The sequence below is a fragment of the Gallus gallus genome, chromosome 27 (genome assembly GCF_016699485.2).
Source record: "Gallus gallus isolate bGalGal1 chromosome 27, bGalGal1.mat.broiler.GRCg7b, whole genome shotgun sequence".
NCBI lineage: Eukaryota > Metazoa > Chordata > Aves > Galliformes > Phasianidae > Gallus > Gallus gallus.
In genome coordinates, this window is record NC_052558.1 from 725,356 (window position 1) to 741,157 (window position 15,802).

At 43.1% G+C, this 15,802-nt stretch overlaps 1 protein-coding gene across 1 annotated transcript; it reads right to left on the reverse strand.

The window, feature by feature from the left end:
- Window positions 1-395: 395 nt before the first annotated feature.
- Window positions 396-10,613, reverse strand: WNT9B (Wnt family member 9B). Its single transcript, XM_015299263.2, has 3 exons — window positions 9,700-10,613; window positions 5,351-5,616; window positions 396-4,568 (listed from the first exon to the last, which is right to left on the reverse strand). The coding sequence occupies exons 1-3, from the start codon at window positions 9,773-9,775 to the stop codon at window positions 4,092-4,094; spliced, it is 819 nt and encodes a 272-aa protein (XP_015154749.1). The 5' UTR covers window positions 9,776-10,613; the 3' UTR covers window positions 396-4,091.
- Window positions 10,614-15,802: the final 5,189 nt, after the last annotated feature.

A 15,802-nucleotide genomic window follows, 5' to 3' on the forward strand; every position in this document is an offset into this window, starting at 1 on the left:
GAGATCATTGTGATGAGGTGCCACCATGCTGTGGTGACCGGGTGATAGACCAAGGTCTGGGGGAGCTATTTGGGATCTCCTGGTAAACCCACTCTCAGCCATTACTGGAGCCAGAGTTCCTATGCGCCCATGCTGAAAGGCAAGAAGAGTCACTAGACATAATTCTGAAGGGATCTGGCTCACTAAAGTCTTCAACGTGTATGTACCTGAGCTCAGCCTGTGCAGCCCTTTTGGTGAGCAGAAATGGGCATTTCTAGTTATCTTCCAGAGAGGGTGTGGGTAAAGAGGGTGTAGGTGAAGGAGAGCTAAAGGGATATAGTCAATGTACCAATGGAGGAGTGGAGTTCTTTGAAGTTATTTCCCAGTGATTTTCCTTGAAAGACAGAAATGAACACTTTTAGAAATCAACTGGTATTTATTGACTGACAGGAACACCAGCAAAGCAGACATGAGTGCAATACTGGACAACAGAGCCAGCTACATAGATACGCACATAATAATCAAAAGGAAATCACTTACAGATTACATAAAAATTAGGACAAGGTACAAGCAGGATTGTAATGCAACTTTAAATGCATAGCACCATTATTTGTCTAGAAGATACAAAAGAAATATAAATAACAACTATACTTCTCATCACATAAGTTGTACATCTTGAGGTAGTCAAATATTTTCATTCCCTTAAGTACAGCCTATTCTTGTTTGATTGCTTTTTTCCATAGGATGTTATAGTATTGCAAATTGCCCTTCCAGTCTTACACAATGCGTCTATGTTTTTTCTACTAAGAAGATCTTCAGTGGTAGTATCTCCATCCTACCAATCTAGTAACTCCTTTACATATATAACCAAAGGGCAGCTTAGCTCCTGGAGTTGTAGTATATCATAAGGTGTGCAGCATCATTTAAAAACACACACATCAAATGAAGACCCAACTCCTCATATCCCAAATCTCCAGGAGGTGGCGGAAGAGCTTTGCTCAGGGTGATGCAGGTTGGGTTCATTCTTTACTACATTTCAAATGGAGAATACTGAACAGCTAACAAATCCAAGCTTTGCTTCCTGTCAGCACAAAGGTTCTCATTTGTGTGAAGCATATTTGAGCATCAACCCAGAAGCATCAATATCAACATGAGAAACCAGTTCTTAATTGTCCACTGAAGTATCTTATTGTCCAGTTCTTATTCAACACTTTGTTGTGTGTGCCGTCCAGGTACAACCTCACCTTTCATTTTCCTTTATTTATGTTATCCTTTGACTCTAAAAATACAAATTTCGATGTGAGATCACTATGAGACTGTCAACCCAGCATTCAAGAGAAGGGGCCATTCCATCTTATGCTGTAAGACTGGATGACAGCAAGACTGGACAAAAACACTATATTGCATAGATGCCGCTGGTTACAACAGCTTATGTCTGAAATGATAAAACAGATTACTGCTAAAGTCCTCCAAAACTAGAGGCAATCCCTATGCATTTCAAAGGATACAGCATTTACAGTGACAAGGGACTCAGGGACACCATTTCAAAAGGATATATGTCCGTATCACAGGGACTATACGTGAAAAATCAAGATCCTTTCCCCGTATGGCAATGCAGTAGATAGTCCTGTCTTAAATATATCTAAATATACCCTGCCAAAGGACCAACTTAGTCCAAAATATCCACACTGATATTGCCTAAAAATGGGCATCTAGTCCTCTTGCCACAAACCTCTCCTTTGTTTTCCACTGACATCAGTGTTTCAGCCACAAAAGACACAAATAACCAATGCTGCAAGTTCTACTAGTCTGACCATATTCCTCTCTGCCTAAATAACCATCTTACCATCTTCCTGGTCCTCTTTTTCAGTCTGCTGTGCAAAACACCTAACATGCCCCTGAAATGCATTCAACTCCAACTTAAATCATCACAACACTTGGAGCCTGAAAAGAGATATTACTAAAATAACACTTTTCAAGCCAGACATGTCTTTGGGGTGGGAGAAAGAAGCCTACCAATTTGAAATGCTCTTGTCAGGAAAATGAAAGGAGATAGTATTTCCTTCCATGCTTATAGTGCAGCAGGACCATATCATTGGAGAAGACCAAAAGACTTCCATATATTTATGTTCTTGTATGGTTTTCTCTTCTTCTTTTTTTTTTTTTTTTCCTTTCTACACAAGTAGTAAAGAAAAAAGTTTCACTTTGAAATGACCACACTACTTAGGTACATGGAAAGGACTCCAGGGGCCCTACAGAGACCAATAAAAAGGACAGAGCTCATCAAGAACACTTTCCATTTGAGAGAATCTTATCTGCCTTCAAATTATGAGATCTGGGTGTGCAGAATGGACTGTGCAGTTGGCCAGCAGGCATCTGGGAAGTGTAGCTTTGGTAAGGCAAGAAGACAGAATGGTGTATTCTCCCCTTGCTTCCCAAAGAATGAGATCCCTAAGAATGCTTCCAGCCTCCACCCACCAAGTCTCAGTCACTGTTTATATGAGAATGTTCCGTGCAATGACGTGGGATCCAGTGACATGGTACTGCCATTCTCTCAGCTGCTGTACAAGTGGGGCAGGCTGGAACCAGTGCAGATCAAAGTCAGTTCCTTTGTTCCTTCACTTATGATTCCTTTTCCTAACAATTTTAGCTCACTGCTATGCTTGTTCATTGAGAACATTGAGACTCGTGGGAAGGTTTCAACTCCAACAGGATTAAGAGTAACATGTAAATAATGGTCTGCTCAATATTAATTTCTGGGGTATTTAAAAAGGCCAATTAACCCAATTTGCAGCATTATGTCTGTCATAAACACTTCAGTTCAGTTCAAGCCAACTTAAGCCAGAAAAAAAAAAAAAAAAAAAAAGGATAAAAAGGAATAGGCCCATTAAGGGACATTTAGATAGCCAATAGGAAGGTGTTAATGGCATCTACAGAGCCAGTTAGAGGTTCCATCTGCTCTGAGTCAGCCCTCTCCCATCCTTTTATAAAGCAGAAAGTGACAATAGTTGTAAAAGCCAGAGAGCAACCAGGTAAAGTGAGTACACACTCATCACTGCAAAGTCAGTGTTCAAAGCATGCGTAAACGATCATGTCCAACTTCAGTCAGTCTGTAGTTCCATGGTTCTCTGGTCCATGCTCTTCCCCTCGGTCACCTTCCCTCATGACAGATCCCTGCACTGGCCAGATATATCTGACTTACCATCCTCATTCATGACTTGCAAGTTCTTAAGACACCCCAGTTACTGTGGTTGGTAATTCCTGTTAAGAAATCTTGTGTATCTTTTGAACGGGGCAGGATTGCACATTGGGTGGAAGGGCAAAGAGCAGTACACATAAGACAAAAGAGGCTTTCTGATTGGGAAAAAAAAAAAAAATAGATGCATAATCAGCACCATCACCCTGGATCCACCACCATAACAGAACCCCTTGCAAGGCTGCATGTTGCAAAAGATCACTTCTAACAGAGGCAATTCCAGGTTTTCTGTGTGCAGCAAAGTTCAAACATGGTTACAATGTGCTTGGAGCCCAATGCCCACAACGTAGATCTGGGAGATGATGGACATGAGCTCCATTTGTTTGCAAAGTGGTATTCTGAGGAACAACACTTGCCTCAAAATGACGCTACTCAACAGTGTGTTCAGAACAGAAAAGATTCGAACAGCTTCTGGAGAACAATAATTAAGAACCTCTGCTGCCAGAATCATTAGCCTTGGTGCATCAGCATGCAGTCTCTGGTTAGTTGCCCTCCAGTCCTTCTCTCCTCCAGGCAACAGGGTACAAGCCCTTGGTATTTTGGTGTCACCACCCCAATGCATTTCCATAAGTGCACGTGAGGGATGGGAGAGGGGAATATTCCTGCAGATGTGGTTACAAGCTCAAGAGAGTTTGACTGGCTCAGTGTTTCTACTGTCCCCATATCACTTCCACTCTCTCCTTCCTGATGTGTTACCTGGCAAACCTCTGCATTTCACACCCTGTCCCCAGACTGGGGGATCTCAGCACTGAGATAACAGGACATTTTTGGTGCTTGCCTTCTCCCTTACGCCACCTTAGAGAATCACGTCCCACTCTCTATACTATAGGATTTGCCTTAACCCTCCAGCACTGATTTACTGCTTGCAACTGTAGACCACTTCTTCCTGCATGCACTGTTGGCACTCAACATAGCAGCACCACTGCACCTGACAGTGGCAAGAAAAGGTAACAAGGCGGCTCTGGGTGTTGTAGCCTCGTCCACAACACATGCTGTCACAGTTGCCCTCCCGAGAGCACGTTCTCCCAGCAGTTCCCAGGGAGTATTTGCTGGGACGGCAGAAACTGGGGGAATCCTCCACGTACACCAAGTCGGTGGCACGGGGAGAAGCGTGGTGCTTGGTGGGATGGCTTTGTCTCTGTGGGCTGGCCAGCTCTGAGTGTCCCACAGCATCATTGGTGGTGCTGAAGACCTTGACAGCATCGTCGTAGCGCAGCTTCAGCAGTCGTCCAATCTCGTGGAAAGGCGAAAGCTGCTTCCAACAAGTCCGAACGGCACATGAACCGGAGACGCCGTGGCACTTGCATGTGGTTTTGAGTCCATTTTTGACAGCCTGATGAGGAAGAGAAGTGGTATCAATACCTGCCAGGAGCATGAGCCTTGTTCTGGATAGAGAGATCACCTCAGGTGCAGACAGGCATAAGTACTTTGACATGGCCTAAAGCAGTCACAGGCATGGGTTAATGGTTGGACTTATTGGTCTTTCCAACCTTAATAATTCTATGATTCTACTTTGGATTTATTGGTGTTATTCCTATTTTACAGAGGGAAATCTAAAAAAAAAAAAAACCACAAAGGAATGACTACAGAGTTCACCAAAGAGTGACAGCTTGAATGCCTGACTATTGAGGCCAGTCAAATTCTCACTAAGCAGATGTGTGCAATAGCAGCAGTAGTCAACCATGAAACTATCTCCAGCATTATCAGTTCCCATTCTTAGGATAATCAAATCAAGACAGTGCTGTAATCAAACAAGTAATTGGTCTCAATAAATGGAAAAAAATGTTAAGTCAGTAGAGTGTAACATAAAGGTCAGAATGCTCAATCTAATGGTATCCCTAACCCAAAATGTGACATTACCAGATCCATAGCAAATCATACAGGTATTGCAAATCACCAGATAGCTCACAGGTGATCTCAAGAGTGCCAGCCTTTGCTGCTCTCCTAATCCAAACATGCAACTTCTCACGTCAGTGTTTAGGAGACTCTCAGTACCACAAGGTCCAAAACACACAAGTAAACCAGTCTAGGTTCTCAATAGAAGCAGTGAATACTCAACCTCAGATGATGGGTTGGAAGACTTGCACTGAACCCTAACTTTCTTCTAGATCTCACCTTGATGCCCACATTGGTGTTGTGGATGTCCACCTTGGCCCGCAGATCTTTCCCGATCCTCTTCTGACCCAAGAACTTTTTCAGGAACTTGGTGCTGTATTTGAGGTTGTCCCCACACACACCCCATTGCCAGGCCTTGCGGTTCTCCAGGTCTGGGGAGTCGTCGCAGGTGCAGCGCTCCATGCGCCCCGCGCTGCACGCTCTGGCCAAGGAGTGGGTGAGCGCTGCAGAAGACACTGCATATAGGAAGGCCGTTTCCTTAAAACCTGCACGAGAGAAGGATTAGGAGAGGGCAGGAGCAAGGAAGGCAAAATAAGGTGTTTTGAAAAACAAAAACCCTATTTGACCACATCCTCACCGCGAAGCTGATAGGTGTGAATCAAGGCAATCATTGAAACCATGTTGTGATTTAAAATTAGGAACTATTTAGTAGAGACTAAAAAAAAAAGATTTAAAAAATATTTTAATAACTTGACCCCCTTATTTCAAACTGTTTTTAATTGGGACTGTGTTGACATGATAGTAATATTTTGTATTGAAAGATCACATGTGGTTTGATTGGGAAAGGCTTCATGTTGGAAAAACATCCTGCACAAAGACAGATTCTGCAGATTTTCTGACTCCTCTGTAAAGTATCTCCTCCTGTGACTGTGGTGGTGCTTTCTGAAACCATTCTGCTTTCTAAACCAGGCAAAATTTTGGTTTAGGAAAAAGACATCTGCACCTATCATGGAGGGACACACATATTACACACTGGAAAATTCCAATTTTCCTTCTGCAAAAGATAGAAACAAACCTGTTTTCCTAAAAAAATGAAAGAGAGAACCACAGAGATCTGCTCCAGTCTTGCAGTTAGTCCTGCTTTGAGCAGTGGTTGGAAGGGACATATGGAATCCATCCAGTCCACCCTCAAATCCTTCCACCATTCTATTCATCTAGCAGAGGAGCTGAACTCAGTGGTCTCCAAAGGTCCCTTCCAAACACTGTGATTTTGTGATTCTATTCCCTCAAAGAGTTCTCATCCAGTTCTAATAACAGATCTGACCACTGACCACTGAGATCCAGGTGAAGCCACCATAAATGTGACAACAGAAGAGGACAAATAACTCATCAGCAAGAAGAAGGAAAAAATAACTAATTGTACAGAGGCTGTGTCTGCAACTTCAAGGCAAACTTCATTTGTAATTGTTGGAATTCCAAAATTTTACATGAAATATCTAGCAGTAGTCTGGATGTGGATGAGAGAGACAAGAAAATGTTGAGGATGTCAATGAGGTCAATCAATAATCTTCTTCCTGTCTCTCCATTTTAGTTATTTGGGACAAGTAACTACCAGCTAGACTTTCTGGTTGACAGTGCTCTATCTCATGTCAGAGGGGACTAAAAGAATAATAAAAAAATATCTCCAAATCCATTTAAAGTTTTGGGAAAACATAAGGGACACAGTCAATGCAGATTATGAACAGCAACATGATGCCCACACATGTGAGATCCTAAATTTGACAAAAAATTTCAGCAGCAGATCCCCAAATGCTTACCAGATCCCCAAATCCTTACCAGATTCCCTGTATCCTATCTGACTACTGATACCAGCAGAGTTGAGTGCATTTCAGAAACACTTTCCCATACCATATAAAGCTAGCAGTACCACTCAGCCCCACACACTCTGCTAAATCTGACTTTGTGGAACACCACACTGCTTCTGCTATTTCTGACTGGTGATAGTTTGGTTCCTTCTGCGGCATTCCACGTAACTGCTGGCCAGATATCAACCCACTTGAAATCAGAGACCATTGCTTGTGGTCAGACCATTGCAGACAGCAAGATAACGAGCATACTTCTAAATCATGTCCTTCATCTCCTCCCTCCTATCTCTTTTTATGGCAGAGGTTCAGTGTCTCCAAAATTGTCAAACTCTTGCCTGAAAAGTGTATAATGATTCCCCCTAGACTGTCATCCTCTGATTTTTCTGGAATTATTCTGCTACCTCATCGGCCTACAACTACAGAATAACCTTTGTTGTGATAGTAAGACACTGTTATGTGGTGTGGTATGCTTTAGACCACAATGAAAACTGTAATAGCTGTAGTTAGCTGTTGAGCTGTATGGTGGTTCTGTCAAAGGAAAAATGTTCGAGATCAGTGTTACAGTAAAGAAAGTATGAGCACTATCCTAGTGATAGGATGAGAGGTAAGGGCCTCAGGTTGCACCACGGTTGATTGAGATTGGATATTAGAAAACATCTGCTCAGAAAGAGCAGTGATGCTTTGGAACAGGCTGCCCAGGGAGGTGTGGGGATCACCGTCCCTGGAGGTGTTCAAAGAAAGAGTAGATGTAGTACTTAGAGACATAGCTTAGAGGGCAGTACTGGTGGTAGGTGGATGGTTGGCTTGGATGATCTTAGAGGTCTTTTCCAACCTTAATGATTCTATGATTCATTTCAGAGCAAGTGGAAGAGACATCTCTCTGCCCAACAAATACAAACTGTAGAGGCAAAGAGATGTAGAATAGTAGAAAGATTTAGAAAGGAAAGTATTCTCAAGTTCTGCAGTCCAACCTCTTGCCTAAAGCAGAGTAACTCCAAAGTCAGGTCACGTTGCTCAGGGTTCTGATTTCTAAAACTCTCCAAGGATGGAAATTGTGCAACTTCTCTGTGCTGCACAACTTCCAGCTTCCTCATAACATCACTGAAAACGCTGGTAGATGATCAATTACCCTGGTCAACATGAAGCAAAAAAATGGATTGATGGGAGGAGGACTGTCAGTGTAAGCCAACAAGTGAGGCAGAAAGTGAAAATAAAAATAAAATAAAAATAAATGCAAAAAATAAAAATAAAAACAGAAAGCCCTCAGTATATATACAATTCTTTGTTGTTGTTACTAAAAATATGGAATTACAGAAAATAAGAAGTGAAAGGAAGACTGTTATTGTCTGAGTGATGATTTCCAGACAGCAACACAGTTCTGAATTTGTGAGAAACAGAGCAAAAATGTCAGCTGAAAACATTCATCTTTATGAAAGAAATTAACCTATTTGCAAGTTAGAGGAAAAATGAGATCTAATAACTGCTTTCATCCAACTGTCCTCTTACACAGGGGATATACATAGCATACTTTGCTGTATTAAATCATCATCTGATCCTTAAGATGGTGTAATAAAAGTATTCAGACGCTTATCCCCATCTGCCAAAACAGGTTTTAAATTACAGGTGATATTTTATTTTGTCAATCTGGAGTCCGGGGAAATGTTGGGGCATGCCACCAACAGATAATTAAATGTTTCCCAGCTATTTGAAGATGAGGATTATTCAATTGTCATTTTCAAGTTCTTTCAGGCTGATGAAGGCAGGCATGTCAGAAAGTCACTCAGAATGATCATGGACATTCATGAGCTAAAAAATTCATTGTATAGTCTTGCAACAAAGTAAATTTGATCTTGTTTGTGCTGAAGCTTAGTACAATTTTAATGTAATATTTAACTTAATAACATTTGATAATGTTATAATGGTTAAATTGCAATGCCAATTAAAATTTTAATTTAATTCAGGTTAATGATGTTTTTTTAGCTGCTGTGTTATGCTCACTTACGTCAAGGACATCACTTAGAGGACATTTTCTTCCTCTAGAGCCTTTGTGAAACAGAAGCCAAAGACCCTTCTGTCCACTACAGCTGAACATTTGTGGAATCTCCAAACATATGAGAAAATGTCTTACGAGATATTTGTAAATATGCAATGAAATGCATTAAAGCTAAACAGATTCTTTAAATGGTTAATTGGAATTAAATTCTGTATCAAAGAACAGCTGAGCTTTACATGTGAAAAGATATGAAGAACTGAAATAAAAACTTGTCTTAAAATGTCACTGATCTTCTAAGCATCATCCTTGATTGCTGGCCAAGAAAGATGGCCAGCATAGGAAACTCTTGGCCAAAAATCCGTAAACCAATGATGTGAACTTCCTTCCCTTTTCAAACCATGATGAACCACACAGCAAAGATGAGGATAAGACACTGGAGGATAGGAGGCCAAACGGCACTCTTATAGCCAGCTCCCGTTCCTAATCAAAGCATATGTTCTTAGAGAGCAATATTGGTGGTAGGTGGACAGATGGACTGGATGACCTTAGAGGTCTTTTCAAACATTAATGATTCTAAGAGTGAGCATGATGGTTGGACCTGGTGACCTTAGAGGTCCTAAAAACAACCTTAACAGTTCTATGATTCCACGATTCTATGATCTCTACACTCTCTGATGACCGCCCTGTGTCCCTTACTGACAGTGAGATGTATATTCCAGGTGATCCAGCACCAAGTGAGATTGATACTTCAAACAAAGACTACCTTGTACCTCGCTTCAGCAGGCTGGTCCGGCCTTCCAGGCTGCAGTTCCAGCGCTCACTGCGAAACTGGAACTGGCACTCCATGATCCCAAGGCGGATGGCATCGCGCAACGTCTCCGCCAAGCCGGGCTCCCTCCGACACAGCCTCTTCTGCTTGCGGGACAGTTTCAGCAAGTCACACTGCTTCACGTGAGCCTTCCCCTGGGCAGAGTTTGTTGAGGTTCCTAACGAGGGGAAGTGGGTCAGGGCTTCTTTCCCAGTCAGGCTGAAAGAAAACAGGAAAACTGCGAGTCATGGAAGAGAAACACCTTTCCAGAGCAAGAACGGCTTTTGTCACAAAGGAAAGAGGGTCCAACTGAAATGTATTACACTTGGCTGATAAGTAGATTTGTTAAACAGTAAAGTGGGGTTCCATTCCATATCAGAGAAAAGCAGAGATTTACATCTGAAAATATCTAAAGAGCTAAAACAAATAGCTGTGCTTCAAAATGTCCCTTGAAAGCGCTCACTCTTACAAGCACTCCATGTACTTACAGAATCATAGCATCATAGAACGGTAGTATCATAGAACCTTTCAACCACAGAATCATATAATCATAGGATCACCAAACCATTGGATCATAGAACAATAGAATTATGGAATCAAAGAATCAGTGAACCACAGACCCATAGAACCATAGAACACCACATTATTCAATCTTAGAACTGTAGCATCATAGAATTATAGATTGGCTTGGATTGGAATAGACATTATAGACCATCTAGTTCCAACCATGCAGTATATATTACACATGATTTAGCTGAAATATGTCACTGATTTTGAGAAAAAAATGTTTCACCTTTCATAGCAAGATGGTGTTTTTATTTGAAAATTCATCTCCCTTAGCGTCTTTAGGATGTTTGAAAACACTATTATTTTACGTCAACGCAAGATTTTAAGGCTGCAGACAAACTGGGAACAGTCACGTATTTGCACAACATTAATCTAGGGTACCATTCCTGATCACCAGAGGACATTATCTGCCACATTCCAGTTCACAAGCAAAGACTTTTAACTGATGGAGAAGACCCAACTGAAGGCCTTCATAGATCCACAAAAGACAGACATTTCTAACACTACGGTCTCAACTGTTAAAGCAAGACCAAACTCTTGTGGGTGACATAACCTTCACTACAGAGGATGTAAATCAAGTACCACAGCTTCTATTTTAGCTCTACACATACCCTGTAGGCATCTCTTCCTGAGCTCACTGTCTACATCTCTCTGTCATCAATCCAGCCTACCCAGGCATGGTATAAAAAGGACAGTTCTGATGCAGAACTTATTGCTTAAATTGATTTTCAAAATCTTATAACAGACATGAAGATCTACACCAAGCAGGAGAAAACCGAACTTGGCAAATTTGTAGAAACTATATAGAAGTGTCCTGATGTGAATACCTTGATATCTGGCGAGTCATAAAAGTTGATTGTGAGGTTATATGAACCTTTGGCTTGGCAAAGGACAGCTGTTCCTACAGTCATGGACAGAGATTATCTCAAAGATACCGTATGATCTACCAGTGAGGTTTGGAAGAAGTTGATACTGTCATTCTCCAGATTCTGAAGGATGTTAAATCTTAATATTTGTGAAAAACTCAAAGACTAAATGAGAGGCACCAAAAAATGGCCTTTCAAGAAGCTGATTTCATTTTCAAAGCAATCTGAATGGTGCACATCAACTGCACTACTGTACTGGTTTTGGCTTGGACATAGTAGCTTATAGGGTGATGTGGTGATTTGTGATGAAATTGATAATACACCAATGTTTTAGTTTTTGCTGACCAGTGCTTGCATAGAATCCAGGTCTTTTCTGTTTCTCACTACTGAGACAGAGCTTCATTCCATAGGATTGGTGCACACATGCAACTTTCAAAACTAATTTCGCCTAACTTTCAGTTCAGGGAAGCAGGCAGCGAAACTGGAGTTTCCCAAGGCCACACAGTTGACACTGCAGTTGGGCAAATTGCATGTCCTTTTAGGTGATTTAGGGTTTATTACCTGTAGATCATACACCAAAAAAATAAAATCTTTGAATTAATGCACACCTGTTAGCAATCTGGAAAAACAATAAGGATCTCAAACTTTTATTTCTCCCTACTTTTCTCTCTAAGCACTTTGCTAAATTCATCGTTTTCCTTTAATCTCCTTCCAGCCACATTCCAGCTTCTTAAGAGACTTTTAATGAGAGCCTGTTCCTGTGCAATGCCTAATGTCCCCTGGATCTAAAAGGTCTTAAAAGCCTTAAAAATATGCCTTTTCTCTTTCTCCCAAGAAAGGAGAAAAATCAAAGGGAGCCACAACTGTACTCCATATCTGATTTCACCAGCCTTTCATGTTGCACAGAAATACACACATCCCATAGATTGCTGCAACAAGCATTCAGGCAAGGCAAAGAGAATATTGAATGATGACAGATCAAATCAAGGCCACTAAGGTGTACTGTGCGTCCTCATCTCTCCTCTCTTCCTGGCAGCTCGGTGGAATAGAGTTTTCAACCTTTCAGAAGCAACACAAGCTCCATGCAGCTCTTGATTTTGGGACAGTGATGTCCCTTCTACTGACAGTCCAACCCAAACCAGCAGCCACATCCATTGCTACACAGAAGATCTGATTTTCAGTCTGACTCCAGGATGGCCACACCCCACAGAAGACACTCAGCTCTGAGCAGGATGACTTTCTAGAAAATATGGTACTCTGAGATAGTGCCTAAGGAGAAGCCAAGAAATTAAGTTCAGAAAGCATCCATGAACAGCCCTAACATCTATTGAGGTTGCTCCGAAAGTAATGCTTCCTACTTATTTCCATGTAAATTCCAACAGATAAAAAGCACATAAGAACATCATTTGGCAAAGCAAATTCTCAGGTACAAAGCAGTATTTTTTAATGAATGTCAGTGCTGCAATGTTTTCTCATGGAGGAATTCAATTCCACACCTTTGCTTCATACACACTTCCTTGTTGGATACTATTTGTTCAGACCTCTCCTCTTCTGGCATCCCTCACGTGGCAACAGAATGTAATGAAATATCAGTGGGAAGGCTGAGCCTCTACTGTTATGCCACCAACATCCACCTCTGACATCGTGGTCCAACATCATATAATAGGATGCATTACTTTCGGAGTAGCCCTCGTACATTGCATTTGCAGTTCCCCACCCTCTCTGCAGTGTCAGTCACTGAGAGCTGAGTTAAGAGGAAGTGCAAAATAAGACAACACATAATGTGAGATTCCAGGCAGCCTGGCGCCTCCGTGCCTACCACAGGTATTTCAGGTTGAGTTATAAAGAACTACTCCAGTGGATCTGGCTGCCCACAGAGAATGAGCCACACTGGCCAATGAGCAAGACATGCTGCAGCCCGCTCCTTGTGTATCTCCCTCCTCAGGCAAAGACTTTAATCGCATTTGTTGCTCTGCTGACCCAGCAACATCCTATCTGAGCTGGATCTCTTCTGAATTCTGCCCTGAGTTCTAGGAAGAGGACAACTGCTGTCCAATAGGTGATCCACATCTTTCCCTGGAGCCTTTGGCTGTTTTTGCTGGATCACTCTATACTTGCCTTACTTTTGTCCTGATAGAGCAAAATTTGGTATTTTCTTCACTGCTACCAACTCACAAAAGGACTCTGGTCTTGTCTCCGTGGACAGCCACCCAAATGCCTCCTTCACTTCACATTACATCTTTATAAGGTTTTTCACAATTAATATTTGGAAAGCAAGGATTTGGCTCATGTCCGTACATCTCTAATACTCTGCAAAGTTAACCCTAACCCTGAACCAGGGTCTAAGGGTCCTTCCAATTCAGTACTAGTTTGGACATGAGATATTCCTTTCCCAGACTGAGTCACACAGATACCCACATCAGGTCTTCCAAGATATTCAAGTTTCCCCCTTAAGTACTGACTTTGTATTTGAAAGCACCCATGTATCTCATAATTAACCAACATTAACACCCACTGGGTTCATGGATTTGACTTTCTTGTATTCCTTTTTTGAACTTTAAAATAAAATGAAAAGGTGAAAACATGGCAGACACACTTGTTCCAAGACACTCAAAAAAAAAAGAAAAACCATTAAAAAATGAAACTCCAGCCTCGGATCCCGAGATATGCACTGTCAAAAGGCAGCACACCCAGCTTTCTTATGACCAAAAAGCAGCTCACACCAAACAGACCATTGTCATAGAGTGAAGAATCACTTAGGTTGGTCTAAGAAACAAGTCCAACTGGGCCAATAGGAGCTGCTCTGCATTAGTTATCTGAAAGAGAAACACCAATATGTTCACTTCCAAAGGGTGCAATCTTGTGCATGAGCCCCTGTAGCTGGAAAGCCAGACCCAACCCAACTCCTCTGTGGAGTGACCAAGAAAGACAGAGTCTTCTGCTCCCAGCAGGCTTTCAGATACGAGATAAGCCAAATGATACAATTAATAAATTTTAAATCAGATGTTCTAAGTAAGCTTTGAAATAGAAACGAAATAGCAATCGTGGTCATAGGTAAGCAGTGCCATGTCAGTAGATTCATGTGGATTTAGGTAGATGTGTCTTTGGAGGACCAAGTGAACCCATGCAGTTCTCTGGGCTGAAGTTTCTTTCTGTGCCCAGGGACATCCTTCATCACCGGCCCATGCCACCCTGGAGCCCCGCAGTGTCAGCACATCCCTCACACTGGCCTCACAGTTCTCCCTGCCATCCTCTTCCCCCACCTTATTCCCTCCAGGACAGCAGTTTGAAGAGGCATTGTATCCAGTAATGATCCAGATCTAATTTTAAGACTGGAGCAGAAACAAAGCAGAGTTTAAGAAAGTCTGTTCTTGTCCCAGTTGCACCCAACTGATAGCGTCTTCCACACAGTTTCTATTCAGTTGATTGCCACCCCATCCCCTCCTGCGGGAACACCGAGCCCCTCTCTCCCACCTCTCCCCAGGAAGACCCCGCAGTGCCGGACCCGCAGGTGCACTCCCCGCGCATCTTCCGCGCATCCCCGCAGCGCTCCCTCCCCACGATCCCCGCAGTGCTGACCCGAAGTAGGCGGCGGCGGGTGGCGGTGGCAGCAGCAGTAGGAGGAGGAGGAGGAGGAGGAGGAGGAAGAGACGGCAGACGGCAGCTCGCATGGTGCCGGGAGCAGCTCGATGCGCGGCCGCCTGGCGCCGCGGCTCTTTAAGCGGGAGGCGGGGCGGCCCCCTCATGCGTCCCGTCCCGTCCCGTCCCGTCCCGACCCGTCCCGTCCCACAGCCCCCGGGCACAGAGTGCAGGACGGCGCCGGGCACCCCCAGCACTCCACAGGGACCCGTCGATCCCTGTGGGATCTGTGGGGCAGGGAGTACTTGGACAGCTGTGTTCCACCGGGGGCTGCCGACCCCAGGAAAAATCACAGAATCATAGAATCACAGAATGGTTGGGTTGGAAGGGACCTTACAGATCACAGAACCATGGAATCACAGTGCAGTTGAGCTGGAGGGGCCTTAAGGATCATCAAGCTCCAATGCCCCTGCTCCAACCCCCCTCCAACCCACCAGTTAAGGCTGCTGCATCCAATTTGGCCTTCAACATCTCCAAGGATGGGGCATCCACAGCTTTTGATGGGCTCCGTGGGCCTCCACACCTGGTGCCCACAGGCCTCACAGAGCACGGCAGGGTGTGGGTTGTCTCCATACTGGGCTTGAGGATGCGTGGCACTGCCATGCTTAGTAACAGTGGATGCAGAAGGGCCATCCTGATTCCAAGCCTTACAAGTTGACATTGCAAACTGATGGATCAAGGAAAAGACAGAGAGGAAACAACTGTGTCCAGGCACCCAGTCTTCACCCCACATCCTGCTCCCATTGGGTCTCACTGCCAAGAGCACCAGTGTCCACAGATGTGGATTCCAACATTGATTCATGGAGCATACTACAATAAGCATGTCTAACCAATCATGCATTGCATGGACTTCCCAGAGAAATGCTGGTGAAAAGGTTCCTTTACAGGTCTCTAGACCAAGCTCCTGTCCCAAACCAGGTTGTTATCAAATTTAGATAAGGATGGCTATAAATTTGTCCAGAAAATCCCTGAAGATGGAGATTTTGAAAGTTC

Excerpts from the sequence above, each read along its gene's own strand:
- WNT9B (XM_015299263.2), bottom strand. The coding sequence starts at position 9,775 with ATGGAGTGCCAGTTCCAGTTTCGCAGTGAGCGCTGGAACTGCAGCCTG. Across the intron at positions 5,617-9,699 it reads GACCAGCCTGCTGAAGCGAG|GTTTTAAGGAAACGGCCTTC; the intron begins GTACAAGGTAGT and ends TCTCTCGTGCAG. Across the intron at positions 4,569-5,350 it reads ACACCAATGTGGGCATCAAG|GCTGTCAAAAATGGACTCAA; the intron begins GTGAGATCTAGA and ends CTTCCTCATCAG.